Source organism: Centruroides vittatus, unplaced genomic scaffold, assembly GCF_030686945.1.
Source record: "Centruroides vittatus isolate TY-2023 unplaced genomic scaffold, ASM3068694v2 contig_375, whole genome shotgun sequence".
Classification (NCBI taxonomy): domain Eukaryota; kingdom Metazoa; phylum Arthropoda; class Arachnida; order Scorpiones; family Buthidae; genus Centruroides; species Centruroides vittatus.
In genome coordinates this window covers 1,654,363-1,674,163 of record NW_027122197.1, presented here as the reverse complement: position 1 = coordinate 1,674,163, position 19,801 = coordinate 1,654,363, and the positions used below count along the sequence as shown (strand labels likewise).

Below are 19,801 nucleotides of genomic sequence, written 5' to 3'. Positions count from 1 at the left end.
GCCACAACAACGCGTGGCCGGGTCAGCTAGTACCAGTATAAAGTTTTGACTGATTGATTATATATACATAGAGACAGTCCATAAGTAAATAGATAGTCTACTCTGAATGTCAGTCAATGTATGAAGTTTATGTAAATATAATAGTAAATGTTTGCTCTTCTTCCAATATTCTCCAGTGGGTGATGGATAAAACATCCATTCTGTTCATGGAGGACAGAGCTTGTTGTCACATTACCAAAATGACCTGAAATTGGCTGGCAACACAATCGTCTCCAAGCTTCCATGGGCCAGTCAATCATCTGAGATAAATCCCATCGAACATGTCTGGAATCTGCTGGATAGCGCAATGCAACAATATTGATGAATACCCACTTTCCATAGAGAACTTTTAGATTGTTTCTTTGCCAAGTGGATCAATAATCCACTGGCCAAAATAGCAGAACTCATTGATTTTATGTTCGACCAAGTTAAGACTTTGAAAAAAAAAGCAAGTGGTGAGACAAATACATTTTAATTATGCATATGTGGCGTTTGTATCAAGTGGATACTGTGAAATAAGGGTGTCTATTTACTTATGGATTGTGTCTGTATTTTATTCAAAATGTTAGGTAAAGATTCAATGTGTTCGTGATTATTGTAAGTTTGGCAATTCTCGCCCTATGTGAGTTTTTCTAGGAATATAACTAATTGTTCATCAAAAACAATTTTGAAAAGCTCATTTTTGTTGAACAGACTATAGGATGAAGAACTTTTAAATGATAAACTAATGGAAAGTCAAAAATGTTAATGCTTTGGTATATGTAATTTTTGATTTTAAAAAGTTTGACTTTTAGATGATATTTTATCCTAAAAACATATATTAAAAATAAATTATTGAAAATTTTGATATAATGGTAAAATACATCTAATAAATTTGAGTGTTTATAAAAAATTGTCTTGTGTCTGTAATAGATAAGTATTTTTGACATAACTATTAATTTAAATGTAATTTAGCTGTGTTTAAATAGATCATGTTATATTAATATTAATCATATTAATAATAGTTTTGTATGGATGACTTCTCTAAAATTATATTTTAGGTATTAATATAGGGTTTTCCAAAATGAATGCTACCAGTTTAGATTACAGTTATTATCTGAGAAGTATGTGACGTACACCAATTGACAGAGTAGCTGTCCAAGTTTCATCTCTCATTCACAGTCAAATGATGTGTTGTATACTGCCTCTTAGAAGTGCTGTAAACAAAAATGGCAACCCCACAATAGAGAATGTATTTTGTATTCTGCAGTTTACAAAATTGCAATCTCTTATCATTGTGCAACACAAGTAATCTGCGGGATTCGTAGAATTTTGGCTGCTGTGGGAGGAGTAACAACAGATATATTATATCGACTATAAGAAGAATGTAAATATTAATTGGATGTGTGCCATACAACACAAGGTGCATGCATTGAGAAATTGTTATGGGCAAATGTGAAATTTGGAGTTTTCCAATATTTTAATGTATATTGCAATATTCACAGATAATAAATTAACATAATTACAGTAATTTAAAATGGTAGCATTTTTTTATTTTGGAAAATCCTGTTTTATTATCTCATTTTATTATATGAGCATTGCTATGACTAGAAACCAAATCTATAGAGTTTATGATAATTAGATTATAAATTTCATTTATAATTATAAATATATCTCAAGAGATTTCAGAAATACAATTATTTAAATAAAATATTTAATTTATACATTCTAAAAGATGTTTTTGTGCAACTAATATATATTAATATATTAGAAAATTAATCTAAAATGCTGTTATAAAATATATTACAGGTTAATGTATTGTCAGTCTAAATCCTGTTCTAACTGCATTTTGCATGATTTTTTTGTACATTTTGAAGCTTCACATTCTTTATACTTTGAAAAGTGATAAGCACATGGAAGTTTTTATGTATGTTGAGTACACTCAAACCTGTTTTTGTGCGATTTTTTTATATGTGCAATGTGTTTTGTGCAATTATTTTTGTGCAGTATACCAATTTGATTGAAATTCATATACCGCACACAAAAAATCACACAAAACAAATCGCACAAAAAAAGACCGCACAAAAACAGGTTTGAGTGTATATCATTGCCATATACCAGAAAATGTATTTCTGCCAAAATATTTTGGATATACCAGAGAATAATGATAGTCACTAGGCAGTTAAAACATTTTATAGAAATGAATATAGCATCTGTATGTTCTAACTCCTCGTCGTATTATTTTGTTTTTTTCTCTACTGTATTCAAACAGTCAATAACTAACTTATTTCCAAATACATTATACAGAAATTAATTTCATTTTGATTGTAACTACAGCACTGAATGCACTTTAAACAAAACTTTATTTTCAATTATTGTAAAACAAAAATTAATTAGATATATTTGTAAAAATTTGTATTCAAATTGATCTATTCTGAACTGGAAAGTAATTAAACAAAGATCATATGTCCTTGATCTTTGAAAGAATACTTTTTGTTGTTGTTACTTTTGATAAAGTCATCATTAGTCACAAAATAGTAAGCATAAGAATATGCATTAGATCTCTCAGAATGAACATTCTCTGATTGAGTCCTCTGTTTTCTTGTCATAGAAATTATTCTTTCACTGTGATAAAATTTCTTAAATTCCTGGAATGTTATCTTCATCTGTTCTGACAATATCTTCTCTCTACAGAAGTAGTGATAGTTCTGAAAACAATCTTTATATTTTTGTTCTTGTGCAGGAATGAGTACTCCATGAGAATTGCCATATTCTTTTCTGTGTTAATGCTTTATTTTCAATACACTTTATATAATTTTTTTCTGAAATTTTTGTTTTCTGCTTGTGGTTTTGGCAAAAGCATAAAAATTAACTTTGGGATACTGCATCATTTAAGAAGTATGCAATTTACTGCACCTATTTTGTTCACATCATCAGTATCAGTTTCATGTGGGCCAGCATCAGTACAAGCGATAGTATGATCTCTGTATAAATATATAATGTAATATAACAGTTCAGATTAACAAAACAGATATTTTTACACTGCTGTCATCATCATAATATTATTAAGTATTATTATATTTACTAATTTGAAACCATGTCGTTCTATGTCTTTGTTTCTCAAACACGATAAAGTGCATTCAATCAGACGCTAGGCAGCTTTTCATCCTTTATTCATTCTTTTTTAGTTGATGTGTGTTTTGGGCTCACAATGCCCCTCTTTAGTCAACTGTTTTTAAAATGTACATTGTTACACTATAGCATTAAATTGTTAAGATAACACATATAAATTACAAAGAACATACTTCTGTTCTGTATTTCACATTAGCCAATTTTGGGTGATGTTTAAGCATAGTTTCTTTAGAATGGGTGTATGCAAGACTACAGATTTTTTCCCTTCTTTTCATTCTGCCGTTTAATAAATTATACTAAGTTACAACATAGTATTAAATGTATAAATTAACATTTCAAATGACATACCTGTTGTGTTCTTTTTGAAACAATTAAAAGCTTGTAAATTGTTAAAACTTCAACAAAACACATTTAGTCTAAACATTTCAGAAGGTTATTTGTAAAAAGGAAATTTTCCAATCACGAATGCACTCTTACAGTACTTTGTTATCAACACAGCTTAACCTTGCACCAATTTTTTATTTTATTTTATATTTTTTATGTAGAGGATTAAACCATAACTGTATCTTTGTCTATGTTACTGTATAATTGTAACATAGACAAAGATGATATAAAAATCTTACAAAAAGAAAAAGATACATACAGTAGAAAATTTAAGGAAAGCATAGAGATTCTGAATAATAAAAACAGTATAAACAAAAATCTTAGCATCAAAATAAATGAGAACTGGTTAAAAATATTGTAAAAAAATTGAACATAAAATTAAGTAAGTACAAGCTATAAGTGTTATAAATTGAAAAAATTAAAAATTGTAATAACAAAAACGAATGTAAAAAATATTATTGTATTTTCATTATAAATATATTTAAATTAGCTATGCGTTACTAAAAACGACCTGTGAAGATTGGGAAAGAAAGATACTAGAAAATATTATTTAAAAAATAATATTTCTTGATAACTTATAATTTTTTGATAATGAAAAATTTGGAAAAGTTTAATCCTCTAAATAAAAAAATATAAAGTAAAATAGAAAATTTTTCATGCGAGGTTAAGCTATGAGGATAACAAAGTACTGTAAGAGTGCATTTGTGATCGGAAAATTTCCTTTTTACAAAAAACCTTCTGAAATGTTTAGACTAAATGTGTTTTGTTGAAGTTTTAACAATTTACAAGCTTTTATTGTTTCAAAAAGAACACAACAGGTATGTCATTTGAAATGTTAATGTATACATTTAATACTATGTTGTAACTTAGTATAATTTATTAAACGGCAGAATGAAAAGAAGGGAAAAAATCTGTAGTCTTGCATACACCCATTCTAAAGAAACTATGCTTAAACATCACCCAAAATTGGCTAATGTGAAATACAGAACAGAAGGTATGTTCTTTGTAATTATAGGCATTATCTTAACAATTTAATACAGTGGACCCTCGATATAACACGCATGTTGGGTGGGAAACAACACCCGCGTTATAAGGTGAACCGTGTTATACTGAGCAGTGTGGTGTAATGCGGTTCACCTCTTTATGTTAGCAATAATGTCAAGCTTTTCTTTCACACTGTAAGCTTTTCTTTTACTCATCATGCATACAATAATTAATAACTCATCATGCATACAATAATAATAAACACTATTCAAAATATATGCAGAAACTCAATACATACACAATTACTCAATATGCAGTAACAATAAATGCGCTTCTCACTAACGCCACACGGATCTGTATAAACGTGTCTGAGCTTATCACGTCTCGAACATCACCCGCGCTATAACCGAGTGCGCAGTATAGTGAGCAGCACTATAACGAAGGTCCACTTTACTATATTGTAACAATGTAAATTTTAAAAATAGTTGACTGAGGAGTGGCATTGTGAGCCCAAAACACATATCAACTAAAACAGAATAAATAAAGGATAAAAAGCTGCCTAGTGTCTGATTGAATGCATTTTATAGTGTTTGTGAAACAAAGTATTATTATATAATTATTGGGACTAGAATTGCTATCAGATGGAAACATATAAACCACAGGACTGTAAATGAAGTAGGTGACAGCTGTGGCTGCAATTTGAAAAAATTGTAGACTTGTAAATTCCCACTATCATCTGTCTGTCCTTCCTTAATCTCAAGAACAGAGTTAGATAGATGAAAGCCAAAACCAGATATGGAAAGATTAGGTGCAGGAGGTCCCAATTAACTATATACAAACATTGGTGTAAACAGAAGTCATGTTATTTTAATTCAAAACTTCCCCCAAAAGGGGTTAGATGGATGACAAGCACAACTCTATTGCTAATAGGAAAAGTATGATGCACAGTACAGAGGCAAGACACTACTAATTTGAGGTTGAGAGCATATTTTAAATTAAAAAATTATTAAAAATATGATTAAAAATTGCAGCCTGGCATTGTGATGGTGTCACAATAAATAATTGCTCATTATACCAGTATGTACCGTATAAATGAGTGTTCAAAATGAGGAAAGCAAGGAGAGACTTTTCTAGCACTGTTAGGCAAAGGACAACTTCCAGATTTATTAGGGTATCAGTCTGCTGTTTTGTTTTGGTTATATATGTTAATTGCTTTTATTTGCTACTTTGTATTTTGATTACAATGGATTTTTTATTAATACATTTATTGAATTTGGGCAGATTTGTCTTCAATTTGGTTAACATTTATTGAATTTATTACGAACCTTGTGTCTTTGATAACCGTTTGTTGATTGTATTTTTGTTGTTATGATACCATTTGTTAAATAATTTATTGAACTTTTTCATTATTTTTTTATTACTCAGGTGTACAGTGCATAGTATTTTTTTAACAATTATTTTATGCTTTGCACAGACGTAAGGTTTTCTTCTTTCATGGATGCTGAAGTAAAGTTTGATCAAGGGGTCTTGTCAAGTTTGCAAAAAGATAAAACGTCACATTTTATTCCTTACATTCAGAAATCCTTTGTATCTTCCTATTATGATTCCCTTACTTTATCATAGCATTTGAGAGAGATGAGAAAATTTGCATATAGTTGTGGAATTAGTGAAATTTACATGTCCTCTTTTTTAATGAATGAATTTATTTTATTGTAAACATCACAGTGAAATTAATTCTCTCTATGCGTACATTTATTCAATGCTGGCATGATATCTTTTATGCCTAGATAAATACATGCTGATTTTCTAAACTAGCATATATATTTGTTAAAGGCATAATTATTTTAAAAATGATATATAATTTGAAGAACTGTTTATTTATATGTTAATACTGTTAAACAAAAAGTAAGCATAATAAATTATTGGATAATTTTGATATCATATAGTAATAAGTTCTCTATTGATACTGATATAAACATTTTTTTTTATTAATTAATTATTTGTAAATGTTCAATTGTAGAATGCTTTGGTAAAAATTTTTATAATTTTCATCAAGATCAAGAAATTTCCCTTAATACTTAAAAACTATTTTTTATTAATCATATTTATCAATTTTTATAATATTTTAATTTAACTTGCAAATGAGAAGTTTCAATGGTTATCATTATTTTTCATTAGTGTTTAGTAAAACTAAAAACATACATTATATTTTATAGAACTACTAATACTAATGTTATTCAGGGTATCAAAAAAGATACTGTGCAGATACTAAAAGGTTTAAGTAAAGCTCTTCAGCATCATTTCCTGGATCTCAAGAACTTTCTCTTCTGAGGTTGATAGCTTACCAGTTTGGAGAGTATCTACATCACTACCTGTTTCATGAAATTTGGCTATTGAATTTTGCATGGAATTACATAATGCACCTATGAATCTGGAAATTGCTAGGTGAACATTTGTTACACAGTGTCTGTGAACTTCCCATCACTACAGAATACATGCATCATTGGGAAGATTTACTGCTCAATCATCAACACCAATATTACTCAGCCAATATCAACGCATACTCTCATTCTCAGTTAACTATTTCTGGATGAATGTGGGTAAGCATTCAAGGACACCTGTGAGCAAGTAGTAAGTTCCATTTATTACAAAGTGGAAGTGATGAACATACAACTTACAGATCTTGTAAGCAATACCCAACTTTAATGTAATTACAAATTTCTCATTGCACAGTAAGTTTTTGGATACCCTGTATGAATAACCTGTAAAGTGAACAAAAAATAAGTACAGTAGAGCCTCCATAGTTCAAGTTGATTGCAAATAAGATAACTATTGAAAAAACTTGAAGTATACGAAAGACGTTAAATATTTTATAATACATTACACTTAAAACACATGATGTCCTTTACAGTATGGGGCAAGTGGCAATTGTATCTGTAAGTATCTGGCAACTATACCATTTCACAATGCAGTAAATTGAAAGTGATGTTAGACCATTCAGTGAACTTACTATTTCGGTATATGGTGTCTCATCACACACTTGATTTGAATTACCCAAACGTAATTTTTATGCGATCTGGTTGAGTACCTTTACTTCAGATTAAGGATGATAGTGCCTTGAACTATATGGAACGTAAAACTATCGAGACTCTACTGTATTTAAGTAATTAATAAAAAATATATAAATTATTGCTATAGTTAAATTTTATTTTTATGTATGATTACAACTTAGTTTTTATTTTATTACAAAAAATAATATGTAAAATTAATTTTTAATGTTATATATGCTAGTAGTAGTTACTTGTTTGTAGGAATGAATAATTTAACCATTAAATTAATTTTACTGCTTTATTAAATTTAGACAATTTGAATATGAGTAACATTAATTAATATTATATTTGAAATTAAATTGTATTAACTCACTTTTTACTCAATATCTTTGCTCTTTATTATCTATATAAAGGATTCCTCTTGAAAAATATTGCTAATTATTACATTCATAATAATTCAGAAAAAAAAACTGGGTTAATGTTACCTATGGTGCCAAAATGGCGGCTTGTCTCTGATTCAAGGAAACAGAAGAAAGAAAACAGTGGGGACGCAGTTCTAACCTTACCTAACCTATTCTAATAAATTATCATAATTATTACCAATCAAATTATTAGAGTAGGTTAGGTTAAGTTAGAACATGCGTCCCCACTGTTTTCTTTCTTCTATTTCCTTGAATCAGAGATGAGCTGCCATTTTGGCACCATAGGTAACATTAACTAAAAACTGTCTGCACTTCTTTCTAACATTTCTAAATCAAACTCAAATAATATGTTCATTTCTGATTTTATATGTCAGCAGAACTTCTGAAATATATGCCAACTATACAATACAGTACAAGAAGAAATACTGCCTCTAATATTTCATTTCTTGTAAATGTATGTTATGGCATAAGATGCAACTTCTGCCCAAGAGAAGGCTTAAAAATTCGTCCTACGTTTTGTGTGTGAAGTTGTGATTTCCTTTAAGCTAATGAATTCCCAAAATGGCTTTCGGTAGGCTACAGGTAACCTTTACCTAGCCAAACTCTTGAATAAAAATGTTATTGTTTAATTAAACATATCATTATTATTATTATTGCCATTATTCTTTGCTGTAGCTAAGCATCTTTTGCATGTATTTATGTTGAATATTTTAATTGTAAATTATTTCTTTTAAACCTCTCTTTACTCTAATAAGTGAGCGAGCATTGTGATTTTACTTTTCCTTAAACCAAATTCTGATTTTCTTCCATTAAATTGCAATGAATATTTTTTGTTTTTAAATCATAAACATTTAAAGAATATTAAAATTGATTTCTTGTACGTAGATCTTTTAGATAATTCATTTTTACAGTTTTTAGAATAGTAAACTTTTTATTTTTTTTAATATATTTTGACATATATTATAGGATTTTTTTTCACTGATCTGTTCCCAAGCAATATGGTATTTTAAAAATTCCAAGAAATGTCTTGAAAATGATACTTTAATTTATAATATCTTGGATAAACTATTCAATAAAATAAGTTAAATGATCTATAAATTTGTTATTTTGTGCTTGACAATGGCTCAATGGATAAAACTGCTGAACATTTGCAATTGGTCCCAGGTTCACATATGTCTGCAAGCCAGCTAGATGGAGTTTTTAGGGATTTTTCTTCATATGTCTAACATCTAAATATGGTCCAGTTTCCTAAAGAAAAGTAGTACTAAGAGGCAACCCCAGTAGAATGGTCTTGTTTTGCATTGGCTTATCCCATACAAAACATTTTGCTGTTTCAGTATTGAATTTTCAATTTTTACTCTCTGAATATAGATATTTTTACAACATGAAACAATATATTGAATTTTATGGATAGAAGTTTATAATAGATTATTATATATATTGATTTCGTTTACTTCAAGAGAATCATAAGTAGATAACATGTAAATTGCAATACAATTTCTAAGCATCTAGTGAATTTATCTATTTTTATCTCAAATAACTTCTGTTTTAGTTATTTATAAAATTAAACAAATTATTCTGTATAGAAATAAATTCTGTCTTGTGAAAACTTCTGTATGAATAATTTAGTTTAAAAATTTTAATGATAAAATGAAATTTTAATTAAAGCGTAACATATATAAATATATTGAAGCTACAAAATGTCATTTTCCATTGTTCACAACACCAGCAACAGTCCAAAGCAATACAAAAAAAAAATGCAAAATGGATATTTTGAAATTTTTTGTGGCAGTGCCATCACAAATAAAAAGTTGTCTCCATAAATGAAATTGTTTTAGACTATTGCTGGTGTTGTGAATGATGATTATACCAGTACAGTTGTGATAATCCACAGGTTGGAGGGTTATCGCTCTTTCACCCTTGTGCGGCATTGGACTCACAAAGTCTGCTCACTTTGTCACTGGATGGCATTTATTTGTTTTGTTGAGTGGCAGAGGAGTTGCGAGTAAGTCGACAGGTGAGCGGTCCTCGCAATAACTGATGTCGGCACCAGTTAAACAAAACAACAAATTTAATGAGTATGATAAAGCCTTGAGTAAATACATATAAGGAGGTTAAAATCAATAAGCCTAGCTACTTAACTCCTTCAGCCCTGTGGGCACTATGAGAACCTTTTTAGCAAGCCAATTATGGCTTTAGCCAGGTCCACAATGGAAGAGCCGGGTAGTAAGGGATGGAGCCTGACATATCCTGACTGACCATCCTCAAAAAATTACTGGTTTTTTTACTTGTCTGGATTTGATCCATGATCTTGGAAGTTTTCTGTCATATTGAAATTTATAGATTTTTATCTGCATTTATAATAGTTTCATTTACTTATTTTATTGAATAATATATATAATAATTTTCATAATTTCCAAGTGTTTGCTTTGAAACAGTTCTATAAGACACCTAGATTTGAATAAGGAAAAATATAATTTATGTATATATGATAATTATTTTCAAGCATTATCATAATTTAAATAAATTGAATAAAAAATTTTGAGTTTTTTTTTTTAAATAACATCTCAATCATTATTTTTATGATATTTTTTTATAATAGAATATATGATTGTCAGATAAAATACATAGATTCAAGAGTTGAAAGATTAATTATATAGAAATTCACATCACTCCCAGGGCCATAATCAGATAAGTTAATATAATATAACAATTTTTGTATGTAAAATAAACAAAATTCTAACAAACATGAAAATTTAAAATTTCTAAATTGCATTACTCAATTTCAAATTGCAATGAAATTTTTATTTTTAATAAAATAACTGAAATATGCTAGAATTAACTTGAGAAATGTATAATTTTTCAGTGCCTTATCTGCAAGAAGATTGTAGAAAATAATGTGAAAGTTATGAAACATATTAATGCTCATATTGAAATACATCGTCAGTGCAAACCTGCTTTAAGTGACCTTACCCAATGCAAATATTGTTTTCGTGATTTCGAAACACCTTTTAGTATGCAATGTCATATTGAAGCTGTAAGTATTGCTAATTTTTTTGAAGTTTTATTTATTTATTTATTTATTTATATATATCTGATAATTGTTTATCGATTTACAGGTTCACTTAAAAAAGGATTCGTTGGTTTGCCGAATATGCAATCAAGAATTTATTCAATTTAAAAATTTATTATCACACATGAAAAACTTTCATGTACAATATGAAATGCCGTATAGTTGTCAGCTTTGTCATTTTCGTTCGTCATTTCATCAAGATGTCATATTGCATTTTAATGAGGTATTTATAATAATTTAATTGATAACAATTTCATAATTTATTTATATTGGAAAGTTTAGATAAGATAGATATAGATTGTTGACAAATAAGCAAAATTTCCACATTAATTTGGAACTATTTTATTACTTATTCTCACTAGGAATTTCTTTGACTTAATATTAAAACTGATTCTATATAAAATAATGTTATGTATCTTCATCTGATAGTCGGTAAGGTTTGTAAATTTTGTTACAACAGTTCATAAGAAACATAAAATTAATTAGTTGAAAAGGCATTTAAGTAATTTAAATCAGTATTAATACATAGTAATATATATATATATATATAACTAACAGGTTCCTTCAAAAACTTTTCATAAACTGGAATAAAAATACTAGAAGACAAGCAGACAGCCTTCATAAATACCAGTAAAATAATTTAATTGGTGAATGTTTTAGACCTCATTAATAAGCTAGTTTCAAGTTGTATATCATAAACATAGAACATCATACTCTTTTGGATATTAAGCAGGCCAAAAACATTTGTCAAATTAAACCCTTTTGCTAGAATTTATGAAGGTTGTCTGTTTGTCTTCTAAAATGAAAGCTATTTTAAATTATTGTAATATGTTAATTATTACATCAGAAAGATGGTAGAATATCTACACCGGAGAACAGTAAAGTTTCACGTATTTTCGCCCAGGCAAAGGTCATCCACACCACCCACTGCGCTAACCACCTCAGATGGCTGATGGTGATCTACATATGCCTTAACGATATTAATGAAGGTAATTGCATTAACTACAAGGACGAAATAGCTCTATCGACGGCATGGCAGGTCCTACTAGATAAAACGATAAATTAGAACTTGACATGCTTAGCGCGCAGGTCCGTATTGACGTCATCGAGTCGGGACAACATTCTGGATCATATTTCTTCGACTTTGAATCAAAGTGCATTCCGTTAGGGGATCATTACCTGATGAAGAACCATTAGGTTCAAAAACGTTTGTAACTACTTTGTTGTGGATGATACGTGCACCAGTAAAAGGCATTTAGATATGTGAAATATTACATCAGAAGTGTGCAGTATATGCCATGTGACACGATGTGCACACATTGACCAATTATAATGGGCAAATGTTAAATTTGGAAGTTTTTCCAATGTTTTAATGTATATCACAATACTCACAGAAAATAATTAACATAATTACAATAACTTAAAATGGAAGCATTGTTTTCAGAAGACCCTGTATTTGTTTCAAAAACATTTTCATTTAGTAATTTTATTTTATTTTTTTTATTCTAGGTTCATTATGGAACAGATAAGATGATGTGTCATTACTGCTTAAAAATTTTTCACATAAAATTTTCTAATGTTGGATTAGGCTTTATTCAGAATTACTTTTATCATATACACAAGCATCAGCTGAAGTCTGTAACAAGAAAATGCTCGAAATGTTGCTTGATTTTTCTTAGTGTTCAAGAACTGAAGGAACACCGAATGTATGATCATAAAGTATTAGTCAATCGAAAAGGTATAAGAATTTTACCTGTTTTATTATATTCTTAATTAATTTAATTTATTAATACTCATAGCGATGGCTATGGACATAAATTAAACATCTTTGTTTACAGGATTATATAATTTTATTGCAAGAGGTTTATTTCATCAGTAAAAACAGTATTCTGAATTAATTGCAATGAGATTCATTATTATTTGGATCTTTCTTTCTTCTGTATATAATGGATTGAGATGAGAGATTTCACGTAACATATAAGGTGAAGAAATATAAATTTTTGATGAGTTATATTTATCAGATTATAACGTCAATAGTAAAATATTGGCAAACATATATTGCTGGGATTCTGCCTTCGTCATTTGTTGTAATCCTAAATGATCAAAGATACATAAGTTTAAAATAATATATATATATATAAAAAATAATCTTAAATCAGAATCTTTTTTAGATTACTTCATATTTAAGAGGAGTTATATTCATGATGTAACTATCACTTTTATGTTTTTTTTTCATAATAGTGAAGAAAGGTAACAATCTTGTTTGCTCTTTAAATTTTCATTTAAATTTTAAATAAAATATATCATATATTATCAGCAGTGCTCTTTTTCTAAGAAAATTATTGTCGGTAAGCATACATGGTGACAAAAATAACATTCTCTTTTAAGAAAAATTTAACTGTAATGAAAAACTAGTCTAATACTACAATAACTTTCTCTATAAATATATACATTTACATTGTAGCATTTATAGTATTTTCTAAAATTTTTGTATATCTCGTCTACACTCTTTCCCCAGTTACTTGCTTTGGATTTAGTGTCAGTTGCTAAATGGTGCCCTTTTAACTGAGTTTTTATCTTTCCTGTTTAAACTATTATTATTAATACTTCTTCATACTTCACGTCTTGATACAAATATAGCTGTGACAGAGTATAGTCTGTTTGCAGAAAGATTTCCTCTGACAAAAGTAACATCCCCCATCCCATTTGCTTTTCATATTGGCCCTGATCAGTCCATGGCTTTTGTTGTGGCTGATAGATTGACCCAGTTTATTTCATTCATTTTTATTGTGCTAGTCACCAGCCTTCTTGCCCAAACATACAGAATTTTTCTTACTAAGCATCTGCCAATATGTAGAAGCAGCTATCAATACTTTTTATGCTATCTGCCTGTACGATATAACAGCACGTTCCAGCTGAAAAATAGCCCTGATTATCAGTATGTGATATGTTTTTAGTTATATAATCAAATTAAGTTCTTCTGAAAGCATTCCATTCAACAAGTGACAATAAATTATAAGGTTTTGATTAAAACATAGAATATTACATAAGTTTTATCTTATAACTAATGTGAGAAACATAAAATTGATTTTCTCATGAGAAATAATTCAAAGACAAAACAGAATAATGCATACATGATACTTGAATTTATAAAACATTTAAAGTAGATAATACAGTTGTTATTAAAAGTTAAACTTTGTTAAAGATAAAATATTGACTGATCAAAACCTGAATCTATAGATTCAATAATTTACGTTTTAAATTGTATTTAACTAAATAAAGTGTATCAAGAATCAAGAATTTCATTGTTTTAGAAGCTACATTTAATCTTAATCAGAAAAAAATACTTTTATTTTTTTCATTTGCTTTATTAATTTTATTTAACTCAGATTTTCAATAAGTATGTTTGAAGTAAAATTAATGTAATATTTAGAACTTAGTTTTTAACTATTTAATTTAATTTTTTTAATAATAATATTATCCTTTTTTTGTAAACTGTATGCTGAATTCTGTATTACTGTTATTTAATTTTTGTTTTTTTTTTTTTAACTGTAAACTGCATTTATAAAACTGTAAAAATTATATACTATGTCACTTAACTATTGTACTTGCAGCAGGACTGTATTTGATTTTAGTAAATGGCAATATAATTAATAACAGAAATTTAAGACTGAATTCATTATAATTTAGTCGTAAATTTTTTATGATTTGTATTGTTGTTGAAAAGACATTTTTTAGCAGATATTACAGTATCAAAGTAACAAAAATGCATTTTTACTTATTTATAAATAATTATTTTATAATTGGATAATGATTTAATTTTTTCAGGAATTCATTCGATTAAATCCACCTTTGTGGCACCTTCCAAAGAATATTTAGAAGGAATATCAAATCCAAATAATTCAGAAATTATATTAAACAATGCAAACTGTGAAGTTTCTGCAGAAAAATCTGTCAAACAGTTGAATAATAAATTAAATTCGACTTGCATGGAGTATAACAATAAGCCGTCGTACCTATGCTGTGAATGCGGTTGTCCTATGGCACTTGGACATTTTGGGTAAATATTAAAATTATATTAAGGTTTATAAATTTAATAATGTAAAAGTTTCCACACAGATGTAAAAGTTCATGTTAACATTTATTTAATGCATACCAGGAGATTTTTGATTTGTGGTTGTTGTCCCTATTCGACAAATTGCCATAAAGCTTTCGTAGATCACATGATTTATAAGCATACAAAACTCCACACATCTGGGAAGAATATGGCCATGGATCTAAAGCCTGTTTTATTAAAATATCCTATGAAATGCAAATGTGGATTTTCTTCATTTGAAGGTAATTCAATAGGTATGTATTAAGAAAAAAATTCCTGTTAAAAGCACTTTATTTTAAAAAAAGGGAAGTAATACAATGTTTTATATTTGATTTTTAGCTAAACATTTAGTGAACTGTAAGAAGATAACTTGTCAGATAACACCTTCTACAAAGTGCATGATTACAGTCATTAAAAAGTCGGTGGACCAATTCAGATATTTTGATAAAGATACTAAAGAGTCGGATTTCTCTCAGTCGTTTTTAAACATGATCAAAACAGAAAAAAATCAAGGATTCAAAGATTCAGAAAGTATGGATTATAACGAAGATGATAATCATTCTACTAGAAGTTTCAACATAAAATTTAAAGAACTGTCTTTGTCTCCTGCACAAGACATTATGAATGAAAACAGTCAAACTTCACCAGCAATTGATGACGATACCAAAGATCACACAGAATTCTCATGTGTTGATTATAAAGAAAGTATGTACAATTTTTGTGAATTATTAAATTTTTGTAGCTAGTAGTTTAATTCTTTTTATTTATTTATTTATTTTTTTGTAGGAAATCCTGATATGTTAAATGCATTAGGTCTTGTTAGGCGAACTATGTTTATTTCGGATTCTATGAATAATTCCAGAGATACATTTGACGATTCAAAATCGGAATCTCTGTACTTCGAAGTCGAAGTAGAAGAAATGGATCCTAGCATTCATATATGCGAAGAAATTGTCGAAATGGACAATTAACGATAGTGTTTTTTAAAATTAATAAAATTATAGGTAATAGTATATTTATACACAAGATTTTTCCAAAAATTTTATAAAAGTTGGCTCTATAACTTTCAGTAAATGGTTCTTATTTTCTCTTTGAAAACAAAAATGTCACGTAAGTTTATTTTGAGTGTTTCGTTTAAGCTAATAAATTAAATACATGACATTTTATAAAATCATGAATGTGATTTAAATTTCATTTAAAATGTTATGGGTTTGTATTCTTAATATGGTTGTAGAAAAATTATTTATGATACAGCATAATGTATAGTGGATTTAGATTTAATATTTATATAGAAATTATTCACTCTTAAAATAATGCACATAATTTTTACATATTGCATCTTTTGTATATAATATCTTATCTGTGTCTTGCATTGTATCAATGCAGTTTTTTTTAATTGTGTTTTTTGTAAATGTTAACGTACATACCAATGAAACATTATTGCACCATCTCCAAATGTGCCATATTTACAAGGGAAATGGGATCAATATATAAGCATAATTATTTTCATTTCATTATTTTTAAAATTAAAAAAATATTAAGAAATTATGAGAGATTTTTTGTGATGATCTCAAAGACTTTATGCAAGGTTTTAATGCATACAGCTCAATATAATTTTATTATTATTTTTATCATTGATATAGTAGTACAAGTTATATTGTTAGAATTTGGGTTTTAAAATCAAAAAAAAAAAAAAACAATTACTGAATCACTGCCATTGTATATTTTTTGTTTTGTTTATTATTTATTCATGTGTACATGAATCATGATTTTGTGATGTTTATCCATTTTTAAGTGTTCCTTATTCTATGTAAAGTATTTAAATATATTCATAACAACTGTACAAATTACATACAATTGAATGTTGTAATAATGAAAAATAAGTTATGCAATATTTTTCCTTTTTGTTATTAATCAGATCCCTTTTCATATGTTCTTGTGATATATAATGCTGACTACTATCAATATAATAAAGTTTTAAAGTGTTCTTTGAATTATTATTGAATTAATTGGAACTAAGTGACCAAAAATTATGTTTTCTGTCCTGTTTTACTTTGTTCTTTTTTTAAATTTGTGTACTTTGTCTGTAATAATCTATAATGTTAACATTTTCTATTATACAAGATAGTCAGAATTAAACTGATGGTACTCAGACATCTGTAGAGCTGGCTCTACTGAACTAAATCAAATTACACTTGGTACACATGCAATGAAGATCATGGGGAAGAGATTTGCAGTGAAGGGAAACAATTGGTTGAAATTTTCTCTACCATGGAAAAACCCTCATACTGTTCAGTCAAAATATGTAAGTTTCTGGCAACGGCCTTTATTTGAAAGATGGTATTTATCAGGGGTGTACACTCTGTTGGAGCAGAAGGTCAGTATCGTGACGCATCTTCCAAATTCCTTTTGAAATGTTACACGCTGCAGTGGATAACACTTTTTTACAATTGCAACATGTCACCAAAGAAAGATCTTGCATTGAGACCATACCATATGTCCACTTATAATCGTCATCCTGCAATGCAATGTTTTACCCTGTTGATGAAAATTTCAACTAATTTTCCCCCATAAATCTCTTCTTCATGATCTGCATTGCGTGTGTACTGTTTTACTCAGTTCGATTCAATAGACCCAGCTTCGTGCCTATCTGACTACTGTCAGTTTAATTCTAACCACCCTATATCTATTTCTAATTCACGTTTTTTATCCTCATACCAAACAAGTCAGTTTAACAGAGAGCCAGTTGAGTCGAAGAAACTCGTTCTGTGTCTTCTGAGCCGTCCGATAAACTCTCTCCCTCCGGCACCACAGTCTTCTTGCATCGGAACCCCCTATGGATCCACTCAGATCTTCAACCTGTAAAAAAGGAAAATTTACAGACATATGAAAGCAAAGATTAAATTATGTAAACGAGTAAAGAAAATGCTTGCCGCAGATCTACAATTAAATTTTAAATATTCCTATAGCTTAATGAGTACAATACATAGACAAAAAGGGTTTTACTAGTAAAATTCCTGAAAAAATATGTATACGGGATAGTAAGAACAAATATGCTCAACTACTTGCAATATGAGCTATCTTCCATTAATCTTTTATTCCTTGCTCCTTATTTTCTTCCCACGTCCAAATCTTGGCACACTGGGTGGAATCTTAGTCGTTGATTATTCCAGTTCCAGAAAGTTTGATAAATCATACAAGATTACATATCAATATACTTAAAATGCTAAAACTACGTTAATTTATCTACTGCTTTCAAGTCAGAGCTCTAATTATTAGAAAACACTGGGGAATCTCGAGTGTATATCAGTGGCCTAGTGGGTAAAACCATCCTGTCCCTATCCCCTATGCGGTGTGAACTCATTTTTTCAGGAGGGGAGGAGACTTATTTATTAATATATACGTAATAAAAAGGCCTTAACATTTTATGTATTTTTATATATAAAATAATAACAGATAAACAAACAGAAAATATACAATCTATATCAACGTCACAGCAGAATCTGATTTTGCATTTTCTTACGTCATGGGTTATTTTAAGCGCGTGTTTCACATTTCTGTTAGAAATGAGTGTCCGAAATAGGGATTACAATTGCTGGATCCAGCGCTGCGGATCCTCAAATACTCAATTAACTTTCTAAATAATGGCGCAAAAGTCTACGTTGTCGAGGTTGCCGCTTTGCTACGTGCATTATCGTCGGCGGCGAAAGTGACGTTGCCGTTCAGTGTGGGACTTGCTACACCCCCTCTCTATACCGCACTGCCCGCCTTTTTACCTCTGCTGATGTAATTGCCAGTTGACTTTCCGCTCTCGCTAAATAAAATAAGTAACTCCTCTCCTAGTCCTGGTGCATAATTCTAATTTACAGTCGGTTGTGACGTCAATGCATCACGCGACGGAACGATTTATGATTGTTTGATGATCCCGAAATCAACTAGCGTAGAGGCAGAAAGGACCTTTTCCGCAGCGGGATATATATGCAATTCATTAAGAAGTAGGTTGGGAGACAACACTATCAATACCATTTGTTTCTTCAGATCCTACTTCCAGAAAAGTCAAAAAAAAATAACAGAAGTGATTGATTTAATTTTATTTAATCCTTTAAAACACTTTATTCAAAGACAAGACTAATGTTTTATAACTTCTACTCTAATTCTATTAAGTATGAGTTTTTAACTTTAATTCTATAAGTGGGCTACGACAGGCAATTTTATCGTGAAAATTAGTGAGAAACTGAGACTATCTAGTTAGTTAAATTGTTAATAAAATTAATGAGTATCAGTGTCTTAGATATACGATGATATGAATGTATGTGATTCATGATTGTGATGATAATAACTAACTACTACTAATTACTTACTCACTACTTTATTAACACCAATAATTAAATTACTTATAAATAACTACAGACTGATATGTAGAGCCTATATAAGAAAACTGGTAAGACTGATAGCCACTTAGCCACTGATTATCCGTCCTTACATTATTATAGTATATTAGTATAAATTAATTAGTAGTATTACCTTTGCTATTATTTAACTTAAAGATTACATTAAATGTTTAGTTAGATTATAATTATAAAGTTAATTATCTCTATCTCAAGTGTTAAACCGAACCAAAGTTAAGTTTACTACCTAAATG

General features: G+C 28.8%; 1 protein-coding gene across 1 annotated transcript in view; it reads left to right on the top strand.

Moving 5' to 3' along the window:
- LOC136975572 (PR domain zinc finger protein 15-like) overlaps window positions 1–17,153 on the top strand; it is a 59,030-nt gene extending 41,877 nt beyond the window's left edge. The window contains exons 6-12 of the mRNA XM_067270661.1: window positions 10,857–11,027; window positions 11,110–11,286; window positions 12,573–12,801; window positions 14,892–15,123; window positions 15,223–15,413; window positions 15,499–15,864; window positions 15,946–17,153. Coding sequence (XP_067126762.1) covers window positions 10,857–11,027; window positions 11,110–11,286; window positions 12,573–12,801; window positions 14,892–15,123; window positions 15,223–15,413; window positions 15,499–15,864; window positions 15,946–16,130 — 1,551 coding nt within the window. The 3' untranslated portion in view covers window positions 16,131–17,153. The remainder of the gene's footprint in view (window positions 1–10,856; window positions 11,028–11,109; window positions 11,287–12,572; window positions 12,802–14,891; window positions 15,124–15,222; window positions 15,414–15,498; window positions 15,865–15,945) is intronic.
- The last annotated feature ends 2,648 nt before the right edge of the window (window positions 17,154–19,801 follow it).